Genomic DNA, 26,230 nt, shown 5'->3' with positions numbered 1-26,230 from the left:
CATAATAACAGTTTTAAAAAAAAATATTGTGATTTTCAGTTCGTGACATTTTTGTTGTTTGTACAATATGAAAACAACATATTCTGAATTAAAACTGATCATTTCTTTTTCCCAAATTATTGTACATGTATGACTTGAAGCTGTCATTTTCTTTATTGTTAGTATACAGATATGGGTGGCTGATTATATCAAGAGATTTATTTTTACCTTTTTTTGATAGCTATAAAACCTTTATTTTAAAAAAATCCTTCTCCACCCACATGCTTATTCCTGAAGGTACAATGAAAAAAAAAGAAAAGCAAAAAAAAAGTTTACATCGGGATGAGATCATACCAAATAAGCAGTCATTTTAAAAACTGAGTAAACTGATTCAAGTTCTGTTCTTTTTTTATAAGGTTGATGCTAAGTTATTCCATACTTCAGGTGATAAATGACTTTCAAAACTTTGTATTCACAATTTTGTTCTTCCATATTGACTAAATATGTCAGAGGAGGTTGACATTACGTGACCGAGCATGTTGAACTAATTCTGAATTATCCCAATCTTTTAAATATTTTTGTGAAATGCATGAAATATCTGCCACTACAATGAATCAATCATTAGCGTTCAGTGATTACTTTGTCAAACAGTTGTTCATAGCTTCGACTAACAAGAGAATGGTCAACTGCATATCATGGGGCGAAATCAATATGGAACGAACAAATTAGTGACGACTTTAACAGAACGATCTTTAATGTGGAGGTTAAAATAGTCTCGTTGCTAAGGAAAATAGGAAAAAGGATGGCGAGTGTGCAAAACGGAGAAGAAACCGAGAAGTTTTATCTCCAGAGTATCCTTTTTTAATCAATACACGGAGAAATATTGAAGCCATACACATGTTGGTCTTGTTTGAAATTGTATTTAATTAAAATTATCTCCAAATACTCACAAGAGAATCGCATAATAATTACTGACTGTCTGTTAGTGTTGTTTCAAGGTGGTCCCGATTGACAGATTTTGAAATTCGTGTTGCTCTGTTTGTTATTTAGAACGCATGTTTGCAAAATAAGTCACCCAAAATGAAAATGATACACTTAACTTGTTCTAACATTAATTTAAACCGAAAACAAGCACACAATTACAATGGGATGTTTATTTTGAGTCTGTATTTGACATCAAAAACCTTTTCTTAACCCTTTATTAGAGGAGCAATTGACTGTGGACTCAGATGATGAATATGAGTATGAAGAAGTACCTGTGGATGAAGACTTTATTACTGCAGGTTTGTAAAATCAATCTGATTAATTTTGCTTTTGAATGTTTGGTAAAATATGAGATCAGAACTTCCTGGAATGCTCCTGAAGAACAGATTAATTTGCTAATATAACAATGTGCAAAATCAGGCCTTTTCTACAATACTGAAAAATTAATCCAAATTGTCAAGGCTCAATCGTCTTTGGGCTAAAATGATAGGGAATTTTTTGGGTCAGACTGATGAGGTCATTGTAGTGAACACTTGGACACCATCATTTAAAAAATGAGCTTTCCATGATTCTGTAGACTAGCAAATATTTTCCTAGCTAGAGTGTGTGATTTGGTTATCAATCACATTTACAATAATTAATAACAGTACATAATTCATGACCAGTTTATTTTCCTCATTTTGGCAAAAAAAGCCTAGGGTCGACAGTAACACTTAAGAGTCAGTCGGGCGACCGGATCCACATTTGTTTTTATTTTTTATTTGGCCTGATATGTACATTGCAGTTTGTTGTATTTAATCATCATATAAGCGTACATTCATTCCTTTATGCTAACTGAAGCTTTAAATTGCTAATATTGCTTGATGTTGGAATTTTTTTATATATATATTTTAGATTTAGATGAAGATTTGGATCTTGCAGTAAGAACAATCAAAGAGGCTGATGAAGATGTTGCTGCTGGGGTAAATTTTTTATTTTTTCAAATGATATCTGAATAAAGTGATTTTCCTTTATTTAATGTGATAAGTGAATAACAAAAGTTTTAGTAATTAGGACATGTACATGTATTCATGCTGATGCAAACAGTCCTGAGGTACTCCAGTTTAATCACACTTGATGACAACAGAATTATCTGTGAATGACCTTTTGACATCTGATAAAAAAAGTTTTATCTAGTTAAATGAAACTTTATATCCATTTTGTCTTGGGTCAGCTATTGTATGTTTTTTATTTTGGTGACATTTGTGGAGGATAATTACGTTTTGAACAAATTTCATTTCTGGCACTTTTCATTGCTCCCAAATTTCACATGATAAATACATGTTGAAAACAACTCCTTTTTCCGTCTATCTCATTAGAATTAAAACTAACTACTATTTAGGGCTTCAATTTTACTGCAGATAGTGAAAGGTACTAGATTTCTTTTGCTACTGAAATGAACAGTCCACAAAAAGAGTGAAAATCCTGAGTAAAAGTAAATGTAAAACATGGTAGATCCAGGACTTGATAAATGGTTTTAATTGTCCTTTATATCAGATTGATGGTCAGCACTTACATGTATTTGAACCCTTGTCTATTTTACTACCTGTTCAGATCAACTTTTCAGAATCTTCAGGTTTTTTCCCTGAAATGATCAGGGCCAGTTCCAGATACTTTGAAAAGTTTGGAGATGGGTGGGGGTGGGGTGGAGGGGGGGCAGGTACCAGCCAAGGTTCCTAAGAAAAAGAGGGTGCTAGGACATTATTTGCCATTTTTGTCAATTTTTCCTCTGTCCTCTGGATCTGCCACTGATGATGCATTACTACCTGTTCAGATCATCTTTAAAGAATCTTCGTTTTTTTTTCCCTTGAAATGATGCAGTCTTAACCATGGAAGGTGATATATTGTTTATTAATCAGAAAGGTCATATCAGAACAAAAAGTAGAATATAGTGTTGCATGCAGTGACTGAATTTAGTAAGTCAAATTGTAAAATATTGTAGCTGTATAGAATTCAAGATATATCATATATTAATTTTGTAGGGCAAGAAAGGTGAATTGCCAAAACCATCTGTAACAAGGAGACCAGAAGTAGTAGATGACTTTGTAAGAAATTTTCTGGTGAGGATGGGAATGAACAGAACACTAGATACATTCCAAACAGAATGGTAAGATTTGATCTTCAAACAAGACCAACTAGTGCATAATTGTAGTTTTTGAAAATTTTGAGGCATCAGTTGTTAAGAAAGTGATTTGTGACCACTGCATCAGGAGTAATGACTACCAATTTTTAAGTCAATGATAGTCAGTGCCATTCTAATTTATTTATAAAATATGTCTGTGTAAATTGCAAATTTCAATTGAAAATATCTGATATAATGTCTCTGCTTGTGTATAAAAATTGGAGTCAGTAACTGTTGTTGCATTGATATGTTGAAGCTAAATTTACAATGATATTCAGTGAAATAAGACGTAAAAATGTATACTGCATTAGAATTTGAATTAAGAAGCACCACACGTTCATTTAAACTGATACAATTCAAAATAACAACATTGCAATGTTTGTATTTATCAGTTTTAATTAGATTATTTCAGTTACCATATAGCAGGTAATTTTCATGGGGTGTTAATTATGTATTTTTTGTATTTTTGCACTCTGTCTAAATAGGTCAAAATAAATTTAGCAAAATATTTACTCTCGGCTTAAGTACATGTACCACTTACCATCTGCCACAATTCCAAACACCAAAATTTTTTGTATACTTTTTTTTAATTCAAAATCACAAAAAATAACTGGCATACAGTATTTACACAACTTTGGTATCATTAAAACATTTTCAGGTATGAACTTCAACAGAAAGGTCTTCTTCATGCTGAGGACATAGGTGTTGTTCCTGACATGTACATCAGAAATCAGGATCTAGATAATGATGTTAAATTCCTCAAGAGAGAGGTAGAAAAATACAGGGATGCTGCTATGTAAGTTTATGTATCAAAAGTTTATATGATCTTACAATTCCTCTTAATTTCCTGAGAAATATACTGCCTTCAATGCCTACAAAGAAAGTTGAATTATAGGTAGAGTTGACACTGTACATAGATTCAACATAAGTTGGTCTTTTTTCAGTTATGTGACCAATCATAATTCCTGTCACTACTGGTCATACCTTAGGTTGTGTTAGGTAGAAAGTTGATTTGAGCACTGTGTATTTTGCTTTTTTTTGGTAATATACATTGTAATTCTTTGTGTTTTTTCCCAATGTTACTCTTGCTTATTTCACTGTTTTTTATGGTTGGGATTACTAAGTCTTTCTCCTTATGCAGGAGAATACCTAGTATACACTAGGTGGAAGAACCTATCCAGAATTTGTCCAATCTGATTTTAATATGATAGCTAAACTGGTAAAAACTCTCATTTTTTTTTAGAATGAGAGGGCAGTTGGTAATAATAATTTACAATCATTATTGAATTACGTTTCTTGACAATTGTCAAAATTCATTAATGTCCTATGATTTCCCTCAGATGCCATCCAATAAAGTTTAGTTTGCCAAAATGTAACAGTATAAAAAGTTGAAAAAAATGGACATTTGTCTTATCTTATTTGAAATTTTGAAGCTATAAGCTATTCTGTATATATAAACAATAACCATTTCTTCTTTTTAAGCACCTCTCTTATTGCCAAAATTCTTAAAAGAGTCAGTGTTCTTAACTTATAATGATTCTTACATAAATTCCTATCGTCACCCTGTGATTGGAACTATACATGTACAAAATGTACATTGGTCCTTGTTACACTACAATTCTGGCAAATCATTCATTGACAAGAAGAAATTCTCCTTTCTGCATCTTAGGTTATTTTATAGTGAAGCAGAAATGGTGGAGTAGTTCTGATTGTGTGGTTATACTTCTTTGTACTTTTTTAAAACAATTTTCGACAAATTATTTCAAAACTTTTACAGGAATGCCAAAGAAACATATGTCAAACTAAGAAAGGAAAGAGATTACCACAGAATGCATCATAAAAGAGTAGTACAGGAAAAGAACAAACTTATTAATGACATCAAAAGGTAAATGGAATAAGGGGAGATAATCAAGATATTTTACTGCTGGCCTAATACCAAATCTTAAGCTTGTTTATCATCTTTCACTGAGATATTTGTCATGATACTGCTATGACTTGAACCAGTTTTACTGTTTTTCTTTTCAGTTAAATTATGAGATTCTTCTATCATGTATCTGAATAGATGTAAATTAATTTCATGAAAGAACCTTAGTGAAAACAACCTTTATTCCCAATGTTTCATAGATTTTACTTGTCTAATTATGACTAACATTTATAAATTGTTTCAACACATTCAGTAATTTGTACATTGTTCAAAAATTATTATTGGGAGAGAGTAATCAAGGGAACCAAGGTTATAGCGGTAATCAAACGAATGTAATCCAGGGACATACACAACAAAGAACATAAAGTAACTAAAATCCTACATACAAAGTAACAAAAGTAAATGAGCAACTCGGACTCCACTAAAAACTGGGAGCATGGACCAGGTGCACTGGTAGGGTAAGCGTCCTCTGCTTTTCTAGAAACACCCGCCGAGTTGCTCATAAAAAGTCAAGTCTGGGGTAGACAAACGAGGGAAGGACAACTATGACCCGTTGAATAAATCAGTTCTCATGGTGGAGTTTTCTTTTTTGTGATATAAATATATGTTTATACTTATATGTAATATCAAATTTCTCCTGGATGATCAATTTTATATAATTACATATGATTAAAGTTATTAGTGAAAGTCAACCATGTTTATGGTCTTTTGGTAGCATGTTTGACTTGAGTAAGGGAGGTCCTTGGTTAAATCTGTGGCCAAGTCATACAAAAAGCTTTAAATACTTATACATTGGTAATTTCTGTTTCTCAAAGTGCATGTTATATTTAGGAGACAGCATAATAACTGGTTGAATTGGAGTTAGAATGATTTGTTTAAATAGGATTACTTGCCTCCTTGCAATTTGTAGCTTCAGTGTGCTTGTAATCTTGTATAAGGCAGGGTCTGCCCAATTGTTCTTGTCATGAATTGAATGAAAAATCTACCATAGTACACCAAACTACAATCTTTCATAGAAGTCATTGTTACGTAATTTTATACACCCTAAAAAACTGATATTGACCAAACCCATAGGCTCAGCTTTTAAATATTGACTAATTGTTTTAGTACTGAACATTTCAAGTGAAAATAAAGCCTACAGAAGTTTCAGAATGTCATGTATCAACATTTCATCTAATGAATACTTTTTAATTTTTTTTTTTAAATATTTTTAAAGAGACTGTCAATGCAAAAACCAGGCAGTAGGTTGCATTTGACAAATTTTGTTTGCAAAATATTTTCATCCTTTTCATATCACGAATGCATCCTATCCCATAGTTGAATGTTGTTTTTTTTTTTGTATAATTGCAATGATTAAAGAGAAAAAAAAATACATAGAAAGCATTTAAAGCCATTGAAAAAATGAGCTAATTCTTTATTTTTGCGCAAAATTTGATTACTTTGTTAGGGAACTTTAAAATCGTTTTCCATTCCATTCATTGTCGTTATAAAATGTTTTCTTTTACTATCTGACATACATATGATAGTGTATCATAGCCTCTAAAGGCTGGTTGGTAAAAAAAGAAACATACTTAGTGTCATGACTTTGTATGAATGTGATGTTATGTTTATATATGCAAAGCTGCATAAATATAATATCTACCTGTATCTATCATATGATATAAACATTATATTTGAACAAAAATTGAGTGGGTTAAAATTTACTCTGTGCCAAGTCTATCAGAGGATCTGCCTGATTTTTACATGGACAGCCTTTTAAAGTTTTGAATATTTTTATTTCAGATTAAAGAGACACTACCAGCAGTATGAACCAACATTACAACAACTGAAGAAAAAGTATGAGGTAGCCATGAAAGAGAAAATGTTGTCTAAGTTAGAGAAGGATAGAGCTGTTGGTCAAGTTTCAGGTCTACAAAATACACTGAAGAGTGTGGAATCATTCAAAGGAGGGTCAGCTAAAGCTTCAGCAGGTTCATATTGTTTGTCTGTCTGTAATACCATCTAAACACCAGTCAATACTTGTTAATGCCTTGGTTAAAAAAAATTCTAAGTTATATATAAATCAAAGTTTAAGGTCAAAAAGTCAATTTTCTATAATGGTGTGTTAACTTATTGGGTATTTATTTATACTGTTACAACATGTTTGAAGATGTGTCATTGTGAGTGCCACAGTGCCAGATGGTTGTAAAAAAATTATACACTGTAGTTCATGTAGGTCTACCTCCTTGTTAAACCACAATAGCATTCTATTTAAAAATAGTTTCTTTAGAGAAAAGTTTGTACAATGGAATCAAACTTACTAAATTGGTATTATGCAAGACCATGAGTATTTATACTTATGAAAAAAGGTTATTTCAGCATACCTACTTCTAATGTTATGCTTATAGGGTTAGCAACTTCAACAACTAGAAGAGGTGTGTACCTGGTAGATAGTGAAGGCAGGGGACCAACACAAAGAACACTAGCCATGGAGAGAGTGGTACAGGATGTTGGAAAACAGTCTGTAGACTTCAAGAGATATCCTAATGTAATAATATATGCGAAAATATTTTATTGACCCTTTATTGATAAATATGCTGATCATTTTTTTACAGCTTACAGTTAACTGTTAGTTGTAATTGACTACCGTACACAGCCAAAAGTAAATCATATGATAATCATATAATTGACTTATGGTAAATTACACATGCTAGTCTTATTTTTCACATATGGTCCTCACATGTAAAGATAATTCATGGCTTGCAAATGTACAATAATAAAATATCGGGAAAAAAAAACAAAACATATAATGATCATGTTTGAATCATGTAAGAATCATATGTAAACTGATGATAATCATAACACATTAATTTTATATGTATATCATGTTGATCCATATATGATTGTCACTTATGGCCCATTTGTCTGTGTACTGGTATAACTATGGTTTCATAATAGTTAACAGTGTTTGACTTGTGGCAAAAGAACATTTAACCATAACAACACATCTTAAAACATGTTGCATTCACAACTAACTAATTGCCATAGTAACATACATGGAATGAAATGTTTATATTGTTTAATTTCTAACAGGACACAGAATTCCCAGTTGATACTGGAATCAACCCACAGTTAGCCAACATAAAGGGATCAACGAGCAGTCATTTGTCAAGAACTGGTGGCTTTAGATTATCCCACACATTCCAGGCACATTCTCATCCAGTTAGCTGGTAGGTTGATTAAAAATATACGTAAAACATTTTTTTTTTTTTTTTTGCATATTTGACAATTTGATTGCAAGTATATAGTTTTCGGAATTCCATTTAAGAATTTTATGATTTGGAAAGAAGAAGTTTCAAGGTTCTTTTAACCAAAGGTCCTGATAAAATGAAACTATTCATTGTAATGTATAATATTTTTCCATTTCAGTGTAAGACTACATCCTCGTAAACCTATCCTAGCAACGACAAGTGATGACCACCATTGGAAGATGTGGTCTGTACCGGGTGGTGAAATTATCATGACTGGTGAAGGACACACAGACTGGGTTTCTGGTTGTGACTTCCATCCCTCGTATGTTATAAATTTGTATTTGACATATTAAAAATTTAGAAGTTTTATATATTATTATGTATCTGGTTTATTTCCCTTTAAAGTGAATATATGGTTTTTTAAACCCGGATTATACCCTCATTATCCTTTTTTTTGCTGCATAATGTATTCATGACTTCCAACTTTGTTAATTTCCAATACACCATTGTAAAATAAAATCTCAAATTACAAGGCTAACATTATTCCTTTCCTGATATGAGACCATGGTTATGGCAAGACACAGTACAGTATGTTTTTTTCCCATAAATTATAATACAGTAGCTGCTCTTGCTACAACTAAATTCAACAGAAGCACAGTAGTAAAAAGTTATAGCAATAAAAATGACAGCACTTCTTTGGGGCAAAAGTTTTATACTTCACATAAATGTTTCATTAAATGCTGTTTTAAATTTGTCCTAGCCATCTATTTTGTTGGAGTGCTAGATTTTGTTTCAAATTACTTTTCTCTCAAAATTTTTAAATGTAACTAGATGTTTCTATGTAATTGAACAGCATTAAGGACGTAGACTTAGGGTAGGGGACACAACTCTTACAAATCATTGGAATGTTTACATTCAGCATTTTACATCAATCTTATGTGAGCATTAAAGTAAGTTTGGCTGATTTCATTCTGTTTCAACTGAAAGCTTGATAGGCTTTGGTGAAACTGAATATGATACAGACATATCTCTGATTTCAAGAGTTATGTCCCATAATCTAGGTCCACCTTCTTAATTACATTTTTCTGTTGCTTTGATGTTTCATTTTGATATTGCAGAGGCACAAAGTTAGCTACATCAAGTGGTGATACAACAGTTAAAGTCTGGGACTTCTCCAAAGCTGAATGTGTACAGACTTTTACTGATCACACTCATGCTGGTAAGATAGTTGGCACTATATATTGGATTGAACTTTAAGGTTTCCCTTTAGTGAACCCCTAGCCAGTTGCAGATCCAAGGACAGTTCTAAGAGTTTGAACCTCCCTATTGTTGGACAATCCTGTTGTTTTAAAGCAGATTTTGGGCAAAAAATGAGCAAAAATTGTGGCCTGGACACCCCCACGCCTTTTTTTTTTTTAAATTTCTTGATCTGCCCCTCACTAGCTGATATGTTTTATTAAAAAGATTTCATCTTTTGTATTGCACATGACATTTTAGTGACATTATGCTAGATCATAGTTTTGTGTGAAAGTAGCAGAGATTTGTGAATTTATTTCTGTACATAAAAAAGAACTGCAATACAATTACTTTTATTGTACAAGTAACATATGATAAGAACTGCTGAAGTTAAGAATTATTTCAGAAAAAAATATCATTGCTTGAGCAAATTTCCTGAGCATTACAGTAACTTTCTGAAAGCAGTTATAGGCTCTTATTGCTTGTCTGATCTGATATTTGATAATATTTAGTCAACTGTAGATTTATTTTGCTTTGTATCGTATAAAATGAACATGAGCATGCCTCATTTTTTTTTTAGTATGGGGTGTTACCTGGCACTCGTGTGGAGATTTCTTAGCTTCTTGTTCCATGGATATGACAGGCAAAATTTGGGATTTGAACAGTTTACGCTGCCGTTACACTCTACGTGGACACACAGATTCTGTTAACAATATAGAGTTCCTGCCATATTCCAACACACTACTGACCTGTTCAGCAGATAAGACTATTTCACTCTGGGATGCTAGAACTGTAAGATTCTGTTAATAATATTTATAGGTATACTATTTTTGGCAGATGTTTTCTGTCTAAAAATTTTGTATGAATTACTATGACACCTTATTGATCACTGAACAAAGGAAATTTCAACATACCTGAAATTGAATCAAGCACTACAACTGGAGGAAGGGGATTTACCAAGAGTTTGTAGCCTCATTAGTCTCTTTATATCAGTTTACATGTGTTTTGAACCTTGGTAAACCCAACACCTGTCTATACCAAACCAATATTAAGGTTCAAAAGGGGTTCAGTTAAGACAGGTATTGCTGTGTGTTCAATATATACATATTTGTAATGAAAAGATTTTTACACAAATTATGGATGGGCCAAATTTAAAAAGATATGTGTTTCCTATCACCCTACCAATCATACACATATTTTTTTTGTTGTTGCTAAAAATAGTGTACTCTTAGTATTTTTTTTTATCACTTTTCAATAAACAGTGTTAAAGTCAGAATTTTTCTGTCATAGATGCAATATGGAAAGAGATTCTTTTACATTGCATCCATGGGATGAAAATTCTGACTTTTTAATGAGCTATAATTTTTTTGCCATGGTTGCAACAACATACACTTTAGTTGCACCAATATACAGTATTATTTTAAGATTTTTTAGGTTTTATTTGTCAATGAGTAGTTTATTTCATAAAAATGAAGTATTCAATTAAGAAGTTAAAAATAAAATACTTTGATTATCCAATGATGTATTTATATTCTTTTCACAGGGATTATGTGCACAGACCTTTTATGGACACATGCATTCTGTCAACTTTTCAACATTCAACCTTAGGGTAAGTGTAAAAAGAAAAGGAACAAAAAATCTATTATTTTTCTCAAAATTTGTGTGAATTCTTGCCCATTACTATCTGGTTGTTAGAAAAGTGTGTATCAAATCATCAGTCAAGTTGTTGTAGTTGTAGATGGCTTTTCTTTCTTATAGATAACTTTTTTAAGATGGCTCCAAGCTCAAATTTAATTTTCTTTATTTTGATATACATTGTATTTCATATTTATCCTCATTTCAAAAATGAAAAGAAAATAGGGGATCACTGGACTCATTTTCATATAAATGGGCACCTAAATGAGAATTTTGCCCTTTAAATGAATTAACATTTCATTCAGATTGTGTACTTCAATGCAGAATGTAAACAAATTGAAACCATTCTCAAAGGCCTTTTTGTTGTTATTTGTTTAGCATATAATACTTTTTTTAAGGTAAATAAAAAAATATATCCTACTAATTGCATTTAGCAAAATTTTTTTCCCTGTTGTTGAGGCCCATTTTTTGCCTAAAATATTCTAAAAAATTAACACAAATAAATTTTTATAAAAGTCGTCAAATTTATCCTTTCTTATAAACTAATATGTTTTACAGATGCAAAATTGAAACATTTTGAAGGTAAAAAAATAAATGGTCATTGGGATGTTTATGGAGATATACTTAAAATTATCAGACCAACCCTTTTCTACATTTTCTACATTTTAATACTAATTACTTAAGAAAAAAATGGTTGTCCCAACTTGGGTAAAAAAAATCAATACATTGTAGCATTTGAAATGTATCCATATTCATTTTCATGTAGTGGACTTAACTCCCCTTTTCATTGCTTTTTCTTGTACTTTAAAAAATAGAAGTTGTTCCGAATGCACTCCATTACCATGATAAATTTATACGAAAGAGTTTTCAGATTATCTGAAATGAGAACATTTTGAAATTTTGAAATGCCACTAAATAGGGGAGTCGCTTTAAGCTTATTATAAATAAAACTTGCACTTTCATAGGGAACTATATTAAAAGCCATTTTGACTCTCACTAGTAGATCTTATGTTCTGTTGTTCTCTTTTTCAATGAGTTAAATTTTTTTTGTAATTTTTAGCCAATAAAAATGTAAAAAAACTTCAGGAATCGTTAAAAAAAATCATGTTCCCACATTTCTTTTTTTCTGTTTGTGATATTTTCCCCCAATAATTGAAATGAATATGTCATATTGCAGGGTGACACTGTAGGATCATGTGATTCGTATGGAGTTGTGAAACTATGGGATGTCAGAGCTAATGCTCCAATGATAAGTTTAGATGTTGGTCCTCATCCCAGTAACAGACTGGCATTTGACCCTACAGGTTCGGTATTATTATGTTTACTCTCAGGTGTAGGAGTTAGTGTTGTGTTTGTAGCCTTTTCTTGAAAGCATATTGTACCCATAAGGAGGGGGCATTTTCTTGAAAGCATATGTACATATCTATGCATATGGTTTCATACAAAATATAATTTGGTTAATACCTTATCAATTTTTATGCATACCTAGCACCTTTGTAAGATGTTTTTATATTCCCCTTTAAAGTTAAAAAAAATATTACCATAGAAAAATTAGTACAATTTCCTACCTTCCAGCTTTGATTGAAAATAAAAATGAATTGCTTCTCAAGTGCTGCCTGATGCAGCTCTGACTTTTGTTTTGCAATAAAATATTTTGCCCTTGTCCACAGGTACAGTGGTTGCTGTGGCCAGCAATGACAGCACGATCAAAATGTATGAAGTAGCTACTGGAAAGGTATGTAATTACTGTTTTTTTGTTTTTTAGAAAGAGAGGGCAGTTGGTAATTAATCATTATTGAATAAGGTTTCTTGACATTTGTCAAAATTCATTAATGTCCCATGATTTCCCTCAGATGCCATCCTATAAAGTTTTGTTTGTCAAAATGTAACAGTATAAAAAGTTGAAAAAAATGGACATTTGTCTTATCTTATTTGAAATTTTGAAGCTATAATTTGAGCTGATAGAGTGACACAATTAATTTTGTTTTTGAAATTCTGTATAGTCAATTTGATTTTAATAAATCTTGCAGAAGAAATTCAATGAAATTTATTTTTAACTTAAGTAAAAAATTTAGCTGCAAATTCTTTCATAGCATAAATTAACTTTAGGAAATATTTTAAGAATTTTGACAGAAAAAATCCATCAGCCTTATTGTAAAGTATATTTTCAAAATTTCTGTTCTATTTTGTATATATAAACAATAACAGTGAACTGACTTGACTTAAAACTGATATATGGAAGAGGCTGTGCTGAGCATTTTGATCTGTTTGAGCCAAAATCATATATCAAAGTTTTTGTGAAGTCAGTGCAGTGTTATTGTCTTTATACTGCAAACAGGTTTTAAATGAAGAATGACATTTTAAGCAAGGATATCAGCAATGTTTATTCAGAGTGGAGGGCATAAATGAATGTAATGTTCTTGACATTAAACAGAAAAGTTATGTTCAGTCAATGACCCGTTATCACTTGTAAATATACAGTCAATGCATTTTGACAGCGCAAATAAAATAGTTGCAGTATAATTTCTGTAATTTTAGTAATGTTGTAAGAGCTATTTGAATATCCATGTATGTAACTGTAGGTCATGTGACCTAGTTTTTTTTCAATATCTTTTAAGACATTATTAGACCAACACAAAAACATGCTTTTTAGTCTTGTTTTGACATTTATAGACATTCAAAACTCAGTCAAATGGCTTTGTTATATATGTATGAAGACTAACCATACTGGTTTCTTTTTATATTGCCCCGTGCAGGTCCGGGTGTTAAAAGAATAGGCCTGCAGCAGCACTAAGCTTGTCGTAAAAGGCAACTAAATAGTGCTCAGAAACCTAGCCGGGGGTTAGGCGCTCTGCCCACAGAGCAACTGGGATGTGTGCCCCAGGTGGTGGAATTGGGTACCCCTGGCATGTTACATGCTGGGGTTGTCAGGCTATAATACGGAAAACCTGACCGCAAACCATAGTGGTGCACCGTGTTGGGAAAGATGCCACGTTCTTTGCACGTTAAAGAACCCTGCTGTGGTATTCGATAGGAGTAGGAACCTTTGCGCTCCGCCACAGGAGGCTAAATTGCCCGACCTTACCCATCCCCCCTTTTTCCAGTGGCAATCAAAATTTGTCGACCCTATTATCCTTGTGACCCATCCTTTCTTTTTTTTCATTTCATGTTCATTTTATCATCCATTTCATGTTCATTGTCTGAATATAGCTGAAATATTGCTGCTCGGACGTTAAACCCCAACAACCAACCATCTTTTTATATTTACTGCAAAAATTCAAATAGCTGTTCCAACATTTAAAGAAATAGAACTTCAACTATACATTTATGAAATTAAAATAAAATTAAGACTTATATCTGAAATTTTAGGACTCTGAAAATATTTCTCATAGTTCATGTGCACTATAGAAATGCAAATACAATTTGAAAATTGGAGTTTTCAAAAATTAATATCATAAGAATTATTATTTCTGAAAATTTATGAAACTGAGAACATGCTATTAGTAGAAACACAAGAGAAAATGGTTTAAAAAACTTTTGGACAAGAAGTAATAAGTAAGATATGAAGCAATACATATAAAAAATATAAACAAAGAAACACATTCTGGAACTAATGTGAACTTCCATCTTATGGTAAGATAGAGTAATTAAAAACATATTTTTCTGACAGCTAAGTTTGGTCTACTTTTTTCTAAGTTACTAAGTTTACTGAGTTTTTTTCTGGCTAAGACTTTTTATAGCCAGGGTGGCCCCTTAGCTAGAAGTTTTAAGAATAGTTTTTGACAGACTGTACAATTTACATAGAACTAATCTAATCAGACTTCATGAGCCTAGGCCTGAATCTTTAACTTTATGACATTTTTCTTTTAATATGATCGACTTGTTACTCCACAATTTGTAAAAATTTCACAAGCCCTAAACAATTTATACAGGCCAGGGTTGTTAGACTTGTGATTGATTTGGAAAACTGATCTATTTTTTTTCCAGGTGATGTCACTGGTTGGACACGAGGATGCAGTTCAATGCTTGACCTTTGACACCAAGGGAGAATATCTTATTTCTGGTGGTAGTGATTGTACTGTTAGGCTCTGGTCATAGGAAGAATTTATTTAATTTGTTAGACAGGATTGTTTTTTTTGTTAAATTGGATTCATGTACTTAAGCTATGTGCTGTATGATGATGAAAGTAATTGTTGATGTTATTTGTACATTGTAGGTGAAGATTATTTACTTTCCAATTTGAAGTTTCATGAAATTATTAAAGAAATTTTTATGTTCGTGTTATATATATTGTTACATTTACTATTTATCATATGCCAAGATATTAAATTCTCCTGAAAGAAGGTATTTAGTTTTGGACACTTCTTCAACATGCTTTTGCAAACTGATTTATTATATCTTTTAATGAAAAAAGAAAGCAATTATTCTATGTTTATAACTAAATATATTTAATTTATTAAAGAAGTTTTGTAATATTTAAATTTTTACTTATTTTCATTAACTTGTATGTACGTAAATCTTGATAATTACATAGTGTCAGGGATATCGTATATATGTAAATAGATGCTCTGATACAAGTTATGAATGGCTCAAAACTATTCTGTAAGAAGTGACATATTTTGGAAATTACATACATATGCAGTTAGAAATTGATTGTTTGGAATTTTAGTGCAAATGCACAGAGAATGTTATAGGAAGGCTTGCATAATCACATTGTCCGAGAAATCCCAATATCACAACATAGTGATACATTGTCAGCAAGGTCAAAGGTTAACTTGCTTGAGCACAAATAGCCCCCTATTTTATAGGTATATTCAGTTTAAGTGTTCAATATTTTGCTAATGTACCTAATCAGTGATCAATTTAGAGAACAGATTTCATGGGACAGTGCTCTTTCATTTGTATAAACAATGACTCAAGAAGGAAGATAAATACATTCTATCTTTATTGTAGTCATGTATCTTAATAAGTTCATTAACAATTGGTCTACAAGGAAGATAAAACAGATATTCATTCTTCATTTTCATCACGTACTAATATCTAAATGGGCCAATGGCCCTTCTGTCTCACTAACTATGGGCCAAACAATGAACAACGATAAAATTGATATTCAAAATTTCAAAGTAATCACCCATTTTAATTGCTCAAAATGATATTTGATCTTCAAAGTAATCACTCATTTTAATTGATCAAAATGATATTCAAACTTCATTGTAATCACCTGTTATAATTGGTCAAAATGATGTTGGAGCTTCATTGTAATTTAATGGCCTATTTTAATTGGTCAAAATGATATTCTAAATTCATTGTAATCACCTATTTTAATTGGTCAAAATGACATTCAAACTTCAAAGTAATCACCCGTTTTAATTGGTCAAAATGATATTTGAACTTCAAAGAAATCACCCATTTTAATTGTTCAAAATGATATTCCAAATTCATTGTAATCACCTATTTTAATTGGTCAATAAGCATTCAGTCCCTTCTGAACATGAAAAGTATGCCACATACTAGCGGCACATTTATGACAACTGAATCCATATGCCATGCATGTAGATTTATGCAGGACAGTACCACACTTCTGGCAAATTTATGGCACAGATTTAGAGAGCAATGAATATTCATAAACACAGCCTGAAGTGTGCCAGGAAAATAAATTTATTGAAAGATTTTATTTATGTGTGCCAGGAACTGAATAAACAAATCAGGTGAGCTAAAGAGTCAATCATACGTAATGTAGAGTTGTACAAAATTCAAATGTATTCACTTGTGATTTGGATCGAGGTAGGCATGCATATGTTTTTTTTGCAATATGAAAACTGCTGGGAAGGTCTGAACTTCAAATCATTCAAGGAATAATTCTCAGTTCCATATATTCATGTAATACTAATAGTGCATGTACTTAAGCTAACAGATTTATATGCATGCAGTTCCAAGTCGGTGCTTAGTCAAGGAGATATTATAAAGTTTTATTTAAAAAATAACGATTTTTAAATGTGTTATGTAATCTTTTACAAATATACTTCTCCATGTCAAAGATAAATGGAAGCAGTGAGCGCAAAAATGAAGTTTTTAACTCATTTCTCCCTCCAGATTAGGCCCTGCGGTCCAAGGAATAACTCTATGTTCACATACATTAATAAGATGTGCTAGATACATGCATTTATTTATACTACATGGTACTACATGTGTATTTTATGGTAACACCAGAACAGAAACATTACACAATATGCTGTTGTGCTCAACTTTTAACTTAAAATTATTTCAAATATACGTCAAAGACATTTAGAATATTTGTCTGTAGCTTATACTTTTTTTTTCACATTGATTAATTTGATGAATAAAAGCAATCAGTTTGTCGCAAATTTACGTCAAACTGCTTATTTGCGGCTGGTTTGCTGCAGTTTGGTATATTTGGTAAGGGGTTTCACCAATAATGGACCAACGAGGAAGGAAGAAAAACATGACATTCAAACTTTGTTATAGGATTCCGTGTTTTTAATTTGGGTGATGGCATTTTGTTTTCACAAACAAGGGGCCAAAAGGGGAGAAAGATAAATCATTGTAATCACATATTTTATGGGGTCAATGTCCTTAGGTTTGACCACAAAGGGTCAAGAAGAAAAAAAATAAGAAATCAAAACTTTAGTTATCGTAATCACACATTTTAATCCCTTTTCGCCACAATGGTCCAAAAAGGAATAAAAAAACCATTGTAACTTAATAGTTTTACCATTTTTACACGGTAGTCTTGACCAGTCTAATGTATAACGATCAGTTTTCATTTAAAATTCTAAACATTATTATAATAATTTTTGCCACTTTTTGTTTTTTTTTTCTCGCTATTTAATGTTAGCAAATTACACTATGACAATTAAGTTGAAAAAAGATAGCCTTTTATCCGTATACCTGATTCACCCTTAATTAAAACAAATTGTGAAGGACAACGTAGCTTTTAGGGTATAATTTTACTGTCTTTGTTGATATAAACCACAAAAATCCCCATAAAAAATCTTTCGTAACGCAGTGTTAACCAATAAAACGCACAGTATGAGTGACGCTGACTGTTCCTATACTTAATGTAATTGCCATTTTCGTGCTAAGAATATATATACTCATTCCCTTGCAATCATATATGGTGTTTGTAATATATGATCATGACCGACTAAAGAATTTTATAACATCCTAAGCTATTATTTGCTCGTGAACATCATTTATGTACATTAGTTAACGAAACATTTTATATCATTATCACAGTAGTAACTTATTTTTAAATATGGATGAAATGTACTCCCCCCCCTCCCCCCCGCGGTACTCATTCCTTTATGTTCGGAAGAGAGGTTATTTTCAATGATTATTGGCGAAGTTCTGTTGTTTCAATACCTTAAGGCTTAGTCGACAGCTAGCTAGCCTTTTCATGTAATTCATGTCTGTACTTCTAAAAGTAAGTGAAACCTTATATATGTAAAATTATCACACTAGCAATTTAAAATATGGATGAAATGTATGTACCCCCCGCAGTACCCTCACTCTTTTTTATAAAGCAATATTCGGAAGAGAACGTATGCAAGTAAAAGGAGTGCAAAAAGGTGACTTTTTTTTTTGCGTTTCAGTACCTAAGTTAATCATAATTTCAATGCGAATAATTTACCTTTAGGGGTCGTTGACACGTTTTCAATGTTATACATCTGTGTACTATTTAGAACACGTTAACCTTTTTTTTTCCTATTAATTGAAAAGTTGGGACCCCGCGGTACTCCTGTCCAATTCTGCGGTGGGACCCCGCAGTACTCCTGTCCAATTCTGCGGTGGGACCCCGCAGTACTCCTGTCCAATTCTGCGGTGGGGTTATTTAAGTTTACATACTGTGTAAATATCTTTTATATTTATTGATATATATTTTAGTACCATATTTTCTAATATTTCGTGTGATGCACGATTTAAAGAGATATACTAGATTTGATCAATTTGTTCATTCTAATTACAGTACCCCGGACACCTGGATATTAGAATATTCCAATCTTACACGTTCAATTATTGAGTTTAGTTTTCGTCGCATCAATACAGATGAGTCTAAAACAATTTTAATTGGGGTGTTTATCATTTCTTACAATCAAATTGATGGTTATGCGTGTTTTATTTCTTCTTATTTCATCAATTTAAAAAACAAAGAATTAAAGATTAAATTGAAAATAAAAGGTTCAACGAACAGTGTAAACGCTGTTTAGGTATATGTTAGACGAACCCAATATTGCACGGGAAATCAGTGTCGCCATTGTCGAGAAGAAAATGCAGCGTAAAAATCATATAAGTTACTCTGTTCTTCAAAATGGCCCCGTGCGGATCCGGGTGTCAAAAGAATAGGCCCGCAGTAGCGCTGAGCTTGTCGTAAAAGGCGACTAAATAGTGCTCATGCAGAACCCTGACCGGGGTCTAGGGCGCTCTGGCCACTGAGTTATGTGCCCCAGGTGGTTCAATGGGTTACCCCTAGCGTCTTACAAGCTGGGATCTTCGGGCTATAACAGAGAAAAACTGACCGCAAACCATAGTGTAGCACCTTGTTGGTAAAGATGCCGCGTTCCTCAAACGTTAAAAAACCCTGTTGCGGTATTCGATAGAAGTATGAACCTTTGCGCTCCGCCACAGGAGGCAAAATTGTCCGACCATACCCATCCCTCCCTATTTCTTAGGGCAATCGAAATTTGTTGACCATATGCTAGTGTCCCATCCCATTTTTCATTTCATCATTATTTCATAGTTATTTTATCATCCATTTTATGTTCATCGCCTGAATATAGCTGAAATGTTGCTGCTCGGACGTTAAACCTTAACAATCAATCAATCAATTATTGTGTTTAGTTTAACTAGAAATAAATGTTTTATGTCTTACAAAAAGGTCCCATTAGGCCATGGGTTAGTTAAGTCATTACAAGGATTTAATTCTTTCTAAACATGCACTACCAAGCAGACATTTTTTTTAAAACAAGCCTAAATGGCTTCATAAAACACCAAAAATTCTCCACATATTGGTGCTACATGTGTACATTTGATTTGAAGCAGCTGAATGACCCAGATTGCCAAGTCTTAATTAATACCTGCATTTGAAGAGTACGTGTATTATTTTCCTTTATGTACATGTATCTACAAAAAAAAAGAGCTCTGAGCAGCATGAATTGCTCAAGTGGTATTGTTAGGAATCTGGTTACTATTTTATTTGTTCCAGCAGAACTTTTTTTTTAATGTACAGAGGCCAATCCTATTACATTTTGTAATATCTATATTTATATTGCCCTATCATAGGAATCAAATTATCAACTGAAAGGGGTTTCCATCTATTGAACCTTAAAGAAATGATAGGCCAACAAAGGACCGAAACCATAATTTTCTTGAAGTATCAGGTACAAGTAAATTGATCGTTTTGAGATTGTACTACAAGGTATCATTTTGGGGGTTGTGATTTGATCTGATTAAGAACTAGGGGTTAAAAACAACCATATCCTGATGTCTGGATGATAACTTGAGTGAAGCAGAACTAATCACTGAAATTGTACCACTATGTGCCTTTTCCCAATGAAAAGTTCAGACTGATTCGAACCTGATGAGAACCACATTGATTCTGGTGAAATTCTTTTTCTCCGAGGGAAAGTTTTAGATTGATTTGAACCAAATACGGTAGAAAGGCCATGCTGATTCTCGTGAAATTCCCATCTTGTGTCAATGCAATCCAAATTCAAAGCTTTATCAACTTTGAATAGTGTGTTTTTCAAGGTTTAACTCTGCAGTCATATCAAGATGTCACAGAGGACGTATTATACTGGGTTATAAAATTTTACGCTTTTCATTTTTTTAGAGCACGAAGATTTAACTGTATGCTATACACAGTGTAGATGTCATTTTATTTTTGCAGTGAATTACAGTGTAGTTATCATAGTGTTACCAGGTAATGTGAGTAGAAGTTAATTCTGACATAGAGCCCTACAGAGGTATGTTTCTTATTATACCAGGGAAGTGTTATATCTTTAATCAATGAACTTGAAGTACATTTTAAACTAAATTTTACCACGCAATCCAAATTATATTTTTAATTTTATATCATGTATTGCTTTCAAAATATAAAGTTCCGTCGATATAATGTCAGCAATCTGGACTGCTAGTACAGCTGCACACTGATGTCCGTTTGAAGACACAAACTTTGCTCTCAGATATTAAGACCAAAGTTAGTGTCATCCACCGAGTCTATCGAATTCAATATACCACTGCAGCTGTAGCCTTTCCCGACGCGTCACAATATATCAAGCTATTGATAGCATGTAAAAGTTTTATGTATTGAACCTTCATCCACATAGAAGATTTCTTAAGCAGTAGGTGGCGACAGCTTGGGACAGGCTCTTCCCTACGCATGCGGTACTCTATCAGTTATTTGAACCTGTCTTTATCTTCAAAGCAGTAGAAGCGCAAATAGTGTATTGCTTTATTAACGACCAAGTAATTAATTATTTTTTAATGTCTACTGAACACCAACAAGTTCTTTTCATTTTGAACTTTTTGTGAGCTATTGGTAATGCCTTGTCCGGATAATAGCACCTCGTTCTCAAATTTCGCTGATGAGTTGAACATCACTTTAATTTTTGTTGTTTTTTTGAGGTGTTTGAAGCCACTAGAAAAAGGAAGGGATGGGTAAGGTCGGGCAATTAAGCCTCCTGTGGCGGAGCGCAAAGGTTCTTACTCCTATCGAATACCACAGCAGTGTTCTTTAACGTGCAAGGAACGTGGATCTTTCCAAACACGGTGCACCACTATGGCTTGCGGTCAGGTTTTCCGTATCATAGCCTGACAACCCCAGTATGAAACACGCCAGGGGTACCCCATTCCACCACCTGGGGCACACATTCCAGTTGTGTGTGTGGGCAGAGCCCCTAGCACTGAGCACTATTTAGTCGCCTTTTACGACCTATTCTTTTAACATTAGGACCTGCACGGGGCAACTCACTACAGAATTGTGTACATTTACCGGAGGATTCAGTTGACGGTACAGTAGGTAGTATCTCCCCACCATAGTGTGACGAAGGTAGTGTCACTTTATTAAAATGTAGGCGAACCACTTCCACATTTATATCAATATATTTTTGGTTACCGTATATCAACATATCTCATTTGGTTACCTTTAGTCATCTTATATCAACATATTCAATTCGGTTACCTCTGGTTACCCTATATCAATATACCTCCTTTGGTCACAGAAGTAGCAATAGATTTCATCGCATAGTTTTCTAAACAATAATCACCAGCTCACTTACAAACAGGGATTTTATCAAAAGATGTGTTATGAGTGCGTATTAATTCTTATAGCCTTAGATTTGCTGTTGTCATTACTAAGTTTTGTACTTTAATAAACTTTACAGTTCTTTCCAAACTCAATTTTTGTATTGGTGTAAAACTGTTCAACGGTCGCCATGAACGGTCGTTAAGCTTTTACTGTAATATAGGTGTTTCTTATTTGTTTTCATTATTCCGCACTCACTTTCAGACATTTGTGTAGAATAGTAGAACGCGTAATATAGGTTGAACATTTGCTTACATTGTTGTAGAGAGGACAAATGTACATCTGGTAAAAGTTTTATCCATGCTCTTTATCCAAGGTTATTGAAATGCAAAAAACACAAGTGAATCTTTCCTACTATGTTTCAATTTTTTTTAAGCGTTGGGACGGTATGTAATTTTAACAAACCTTTCTAATAATTAAATTGAATAGTTTACGCTTTATTTAATGGCAATATACAAAAGGTTTGCTATTGTTTATTCAGCTTGTAGATAGAATAACCAAGGGAACAAAGGTAATAGCGGTAATCAAAAGAATGTAATCTAGGAACAAAGACCAGACATGGATAACAGGCATACACAACAAAAAACATAAAGTAAATAAAATCATACATAAAAAGCAACAAAAGCAAATGAGCAACCCGGACTCCACTAAAAACTGGTCGCATGGAGCAGGTGCACCGGTAGAAAAGCGTCCTCTGCTTTTCTAGAAATACCCGCCGAGTTGCTAATAAAAAGCCAAGTCCGGAGTAGACAAACGAGAAAACTAGATGCTACTATGAGACCATTTTGCACTTTTTTCTTATATTTTTAAAGAAAATTTCCCAAGACATGAAACTCAAAGATATCAACGGCCACGAAATGAATGCATGTGATGTGTTTGCTATTTGCATCGAGTATATTAAAAACAAGGCATTCAAGAGATTATCGCAGTTATATAATAATGTAAAAGAAGAACAGATACACTGGATGATCACTGTACCTGCCATTTGGTGTGACACTGCCCGACATTTTATGATTGATGCAGCTGAAAAGGTAAGGAAAATACACTTTTGTGTTCTCTGTTGTCGTTAAAAACCATTGTCATCTATTTTATTTTACATAGTAAGAAAAGAAAGATTTATTATTACAGTTATAAAATACATTCATAAATAAAGTTTGTACCAGTCGGTGAACAATGTCGGAAGACAAACTACAGTGTCAACGAAATGAAAGAAACTATTCTTTTGAAAACATTTTCAGGCTAAAAACAGCTGAAGTGTCCTAAACAACGTATTATCAGCTTTCCTTGGATTGCCCATCCCAAGAATATCAAAACCCGCATTGTTTAGTCACCATACACTGTTTTGAATTGCTTTTCGTCATGTACAATTTTGTATACTTACAACTTAAAACATTTTTCATCATGAACTTACGCATCTTCACAATGATCAATATCATTTTTAGGGAACATGTACCTTCTCTCAGTACTGTTGATCGGCAATTGTGAGTCTTCTGTTCAACACATTTTTGCCCCTGACGAAGATTTTAAGGCTGAAAAGTTTGGCCCAATATATACTTTATATTGTTCATGTTTTATGTGTATTTTATTTGTATGTAGTTCCTTAAAACCCCTCAAACCTGGCTATTGTTCACTTTTTCATTATTCCTATAACTAACTTATTTCAATAGTACTACCTTAACATATGTTTTCTTTAAATAGATAGGATATCTAAACTTATGTGTGGCCCATGCAGGTCTGGGTGACAAAGGAATAGACCTGCAGCAGCGCTCAGCTTGTTGTAAAAGGCGACTAAATAGTGCTCAGAAGCCTAGCCGGGGGCTAGGCGTTCTGCCCACAAAGTAACTGGGGTGGTGGATTTGGGTAACCCTGGCGTGTTACATGCTGGGATTGACAGGCAATAATATGGAAAACCTGACCGCAAATCAAAGTGATGCACGTTCCTCGCACGATAAAGAACCCTGCTGTGGTATTCGATAGTAATAGGTACCTTTGCGCTCCGTCACAGGAGGCTAAATTGCCCGACCTTACCCATCCCTCCCTTTTGTCTTGTGGCAATCAAAATTTGTCGACAGTATTATATTTGTGCCCCATCCCTTTTTTCAGTCATCACCATTTCATGTTCATTTTATAATTCCTGTCATGTTCATCGCCTGAATATAGCTTAAATATTGCTGCTCGGGCGTTAAACCCCAACCATCAATCAATCATTAACCTTTTGTAGTTCGTCATATTAAGGTCTCGAAACAACCCACATATTCATTTTTTTTCAAAAGTGATATAGCCTTTCCATTATTTAACGACATTTTCTAATGACCGGATCTGAGGTAATCATAGTTTTACATGAAAACTGATTTATTTTAACGGGTCATAGTTGTCCTTTCCTCGTTTGTCTACCCTGGACTTGACATTTTATGAGCAACTCGACGGATGTTTCTAGAAAAAACAGAGGACGCTTACCCTACCGGTGCACCTGGTCAATGCTCCCAGTTTTTAGTGGAGTCTGAGTTGCTCATTTGCTTTTGTTGCTTTTGTATGTATGATTTTAGTTACTTTATATTCTTTGTTGTGAATGTCTGTTTTCCTTGTCTGGTATTTGTCCCTGGATTACATTCTTTTGATTACTGTTTTAACCTTACTTCCCTTGATAATTTGAATAGATGTCCATGCTAAGTATGATCACATTGCCTTTTTCCTACTACCAAATATACACCCGAATCATATATAATTCGGGTGCATATCTGATAGTAGGTGTAATTCCCCGATATGTGATACCGTCCGTAAATATTATTATTACATAAGGCTCTATTTTACTGTTTTTCTATTGGCCAGAAGCTGTACTCGTGATATTCTATTTTCTAACATATTGATTAGCAAAAAGATGTTTCTGTGCAATATATAATCATATTACACTCTCGAGCTTAATTTATGAATGAAAGTAGGTGGCATGATTCATCAATACTATCTACATTTTACGTTGAAGCAAAGACGGTAGATGGAATATTGTATATGAAGTCCTCTCTGCAAACTTTTCGCCATGGACTATGTCGTTACTTGTCAGATTATCGAGAAATTAACATTATGAAGGACAGTGATTTCAAAGAACTGAACCGTGTACAATGCAATATAAATTACCATTTTAACAGAAGTAACTGTTCAAACAATAAAACTGGAGTTGTTGTTGATTTGATCTTATTATAATTAAATTTGTTGAATTTGAAGGTATTCAATATTTACACAAAACAGTAAAATAGAGCCGTGTGTAATTAAAAATATTACTACACTTGATCATTATGAGGTTTTATGGAGCAGAGTACAGCAATATTGAAATCGGCTTTGCCTCGGCGGTCAATATTATTGGACTCTGCTCTATAAAACCTCGTATAGATTTCATTCAAGTGCAGTAATTGTATAAAATTAACGAAACATTTTTCGTCCCGGTTGAAATATTCGCAATATACATTCTTGTAATATTTGCACCATTGAATTAGAGATTGGAGACATATTATTCAATGAACTCATTTCGTTTTGTTTCTTAATTTTCGCACTTTACAGGTACCATGACGACAACATGTTGTTGTTCGTGTGCTTTTGCTGTGCAATTCTAGTTTTGTGCGTTAACCTCTTGTCGTGTAACGAGTCGATATTTGCAGTAAACCAGGAAAGACACCGGGTGCTCCAGAAAGAGGAGCATGCCCTGGTCTACCAGCAGCACCCGTCATATTGCAGTGGAGTGTAATATGGTAATAGTTAAGCAACAG

General features: G+C 33.1%; 1 protein-coding gene across 1 annotated transcript; it reads left to right on the top strand.

Annotated features, from left to right (window-relative positions):
- Nucleotides 1-740: 740 nt before the first annotated feature.
- On the top strand, nucleotides 741-15,624 carry LOC148612874 (sperm-associated antigen 16 protein-like). The gene is made up of 16 exons (XM_088594737.1): nucleotides 741-830; nucleotides 1,185-1,262; nucleotides 1,858-1,925; nucleotides 2,985-3,109; nucleotides 3,783-3,920; nucleotides 4,902-5,009; nucleotides 6,831-7,018; nucleotides 7,436-7,575; nucleotides 8,121-8,257; nucleotides 8,457-8,600; nucleotides 9,397-9,497; nucleotides 10,095-10,306; nucleotides 11,058-11,123; nucleotides 12,327-12,453; nucleotides 12,820-12,884; nucleotides 15,137-15,624. The coding sequence occupies exons 1-16, from the start codon at nucleotides 782-784 to the stop codon at nucleotides 15,245-15,247; spliced, it is 1,857 nt and encodes a 618-aa protein (XP_088450863.1). The 5' UTR covers nucleotides 741-781; the 3' UTR covers nucleotides 15,248-15,624.
- The last annotated feature ends 10,606 nt before the right edge of the window (nucleotides 15,625-26,230 follow it).

This window comes from Perna viridis, chromosome 7, assembly GCF_037379345.1.
Source record: "Perna viridis isolate PV_CMFRI_1.1 ecotype Kerala chromosome 7, ASM3737934v1, whole genome shotgun sequence".
Taxonomy (NCBI): Eukaryota; Metazoa; Mollusca; class Bivalvia; order Mytilida; family Mytilidae; genus Perna; species Perna viridis.
Note: the sequence above shows the minus strand (reverse complement) of the source record. Positions and strands in the feature narration are given on the sequence as shown.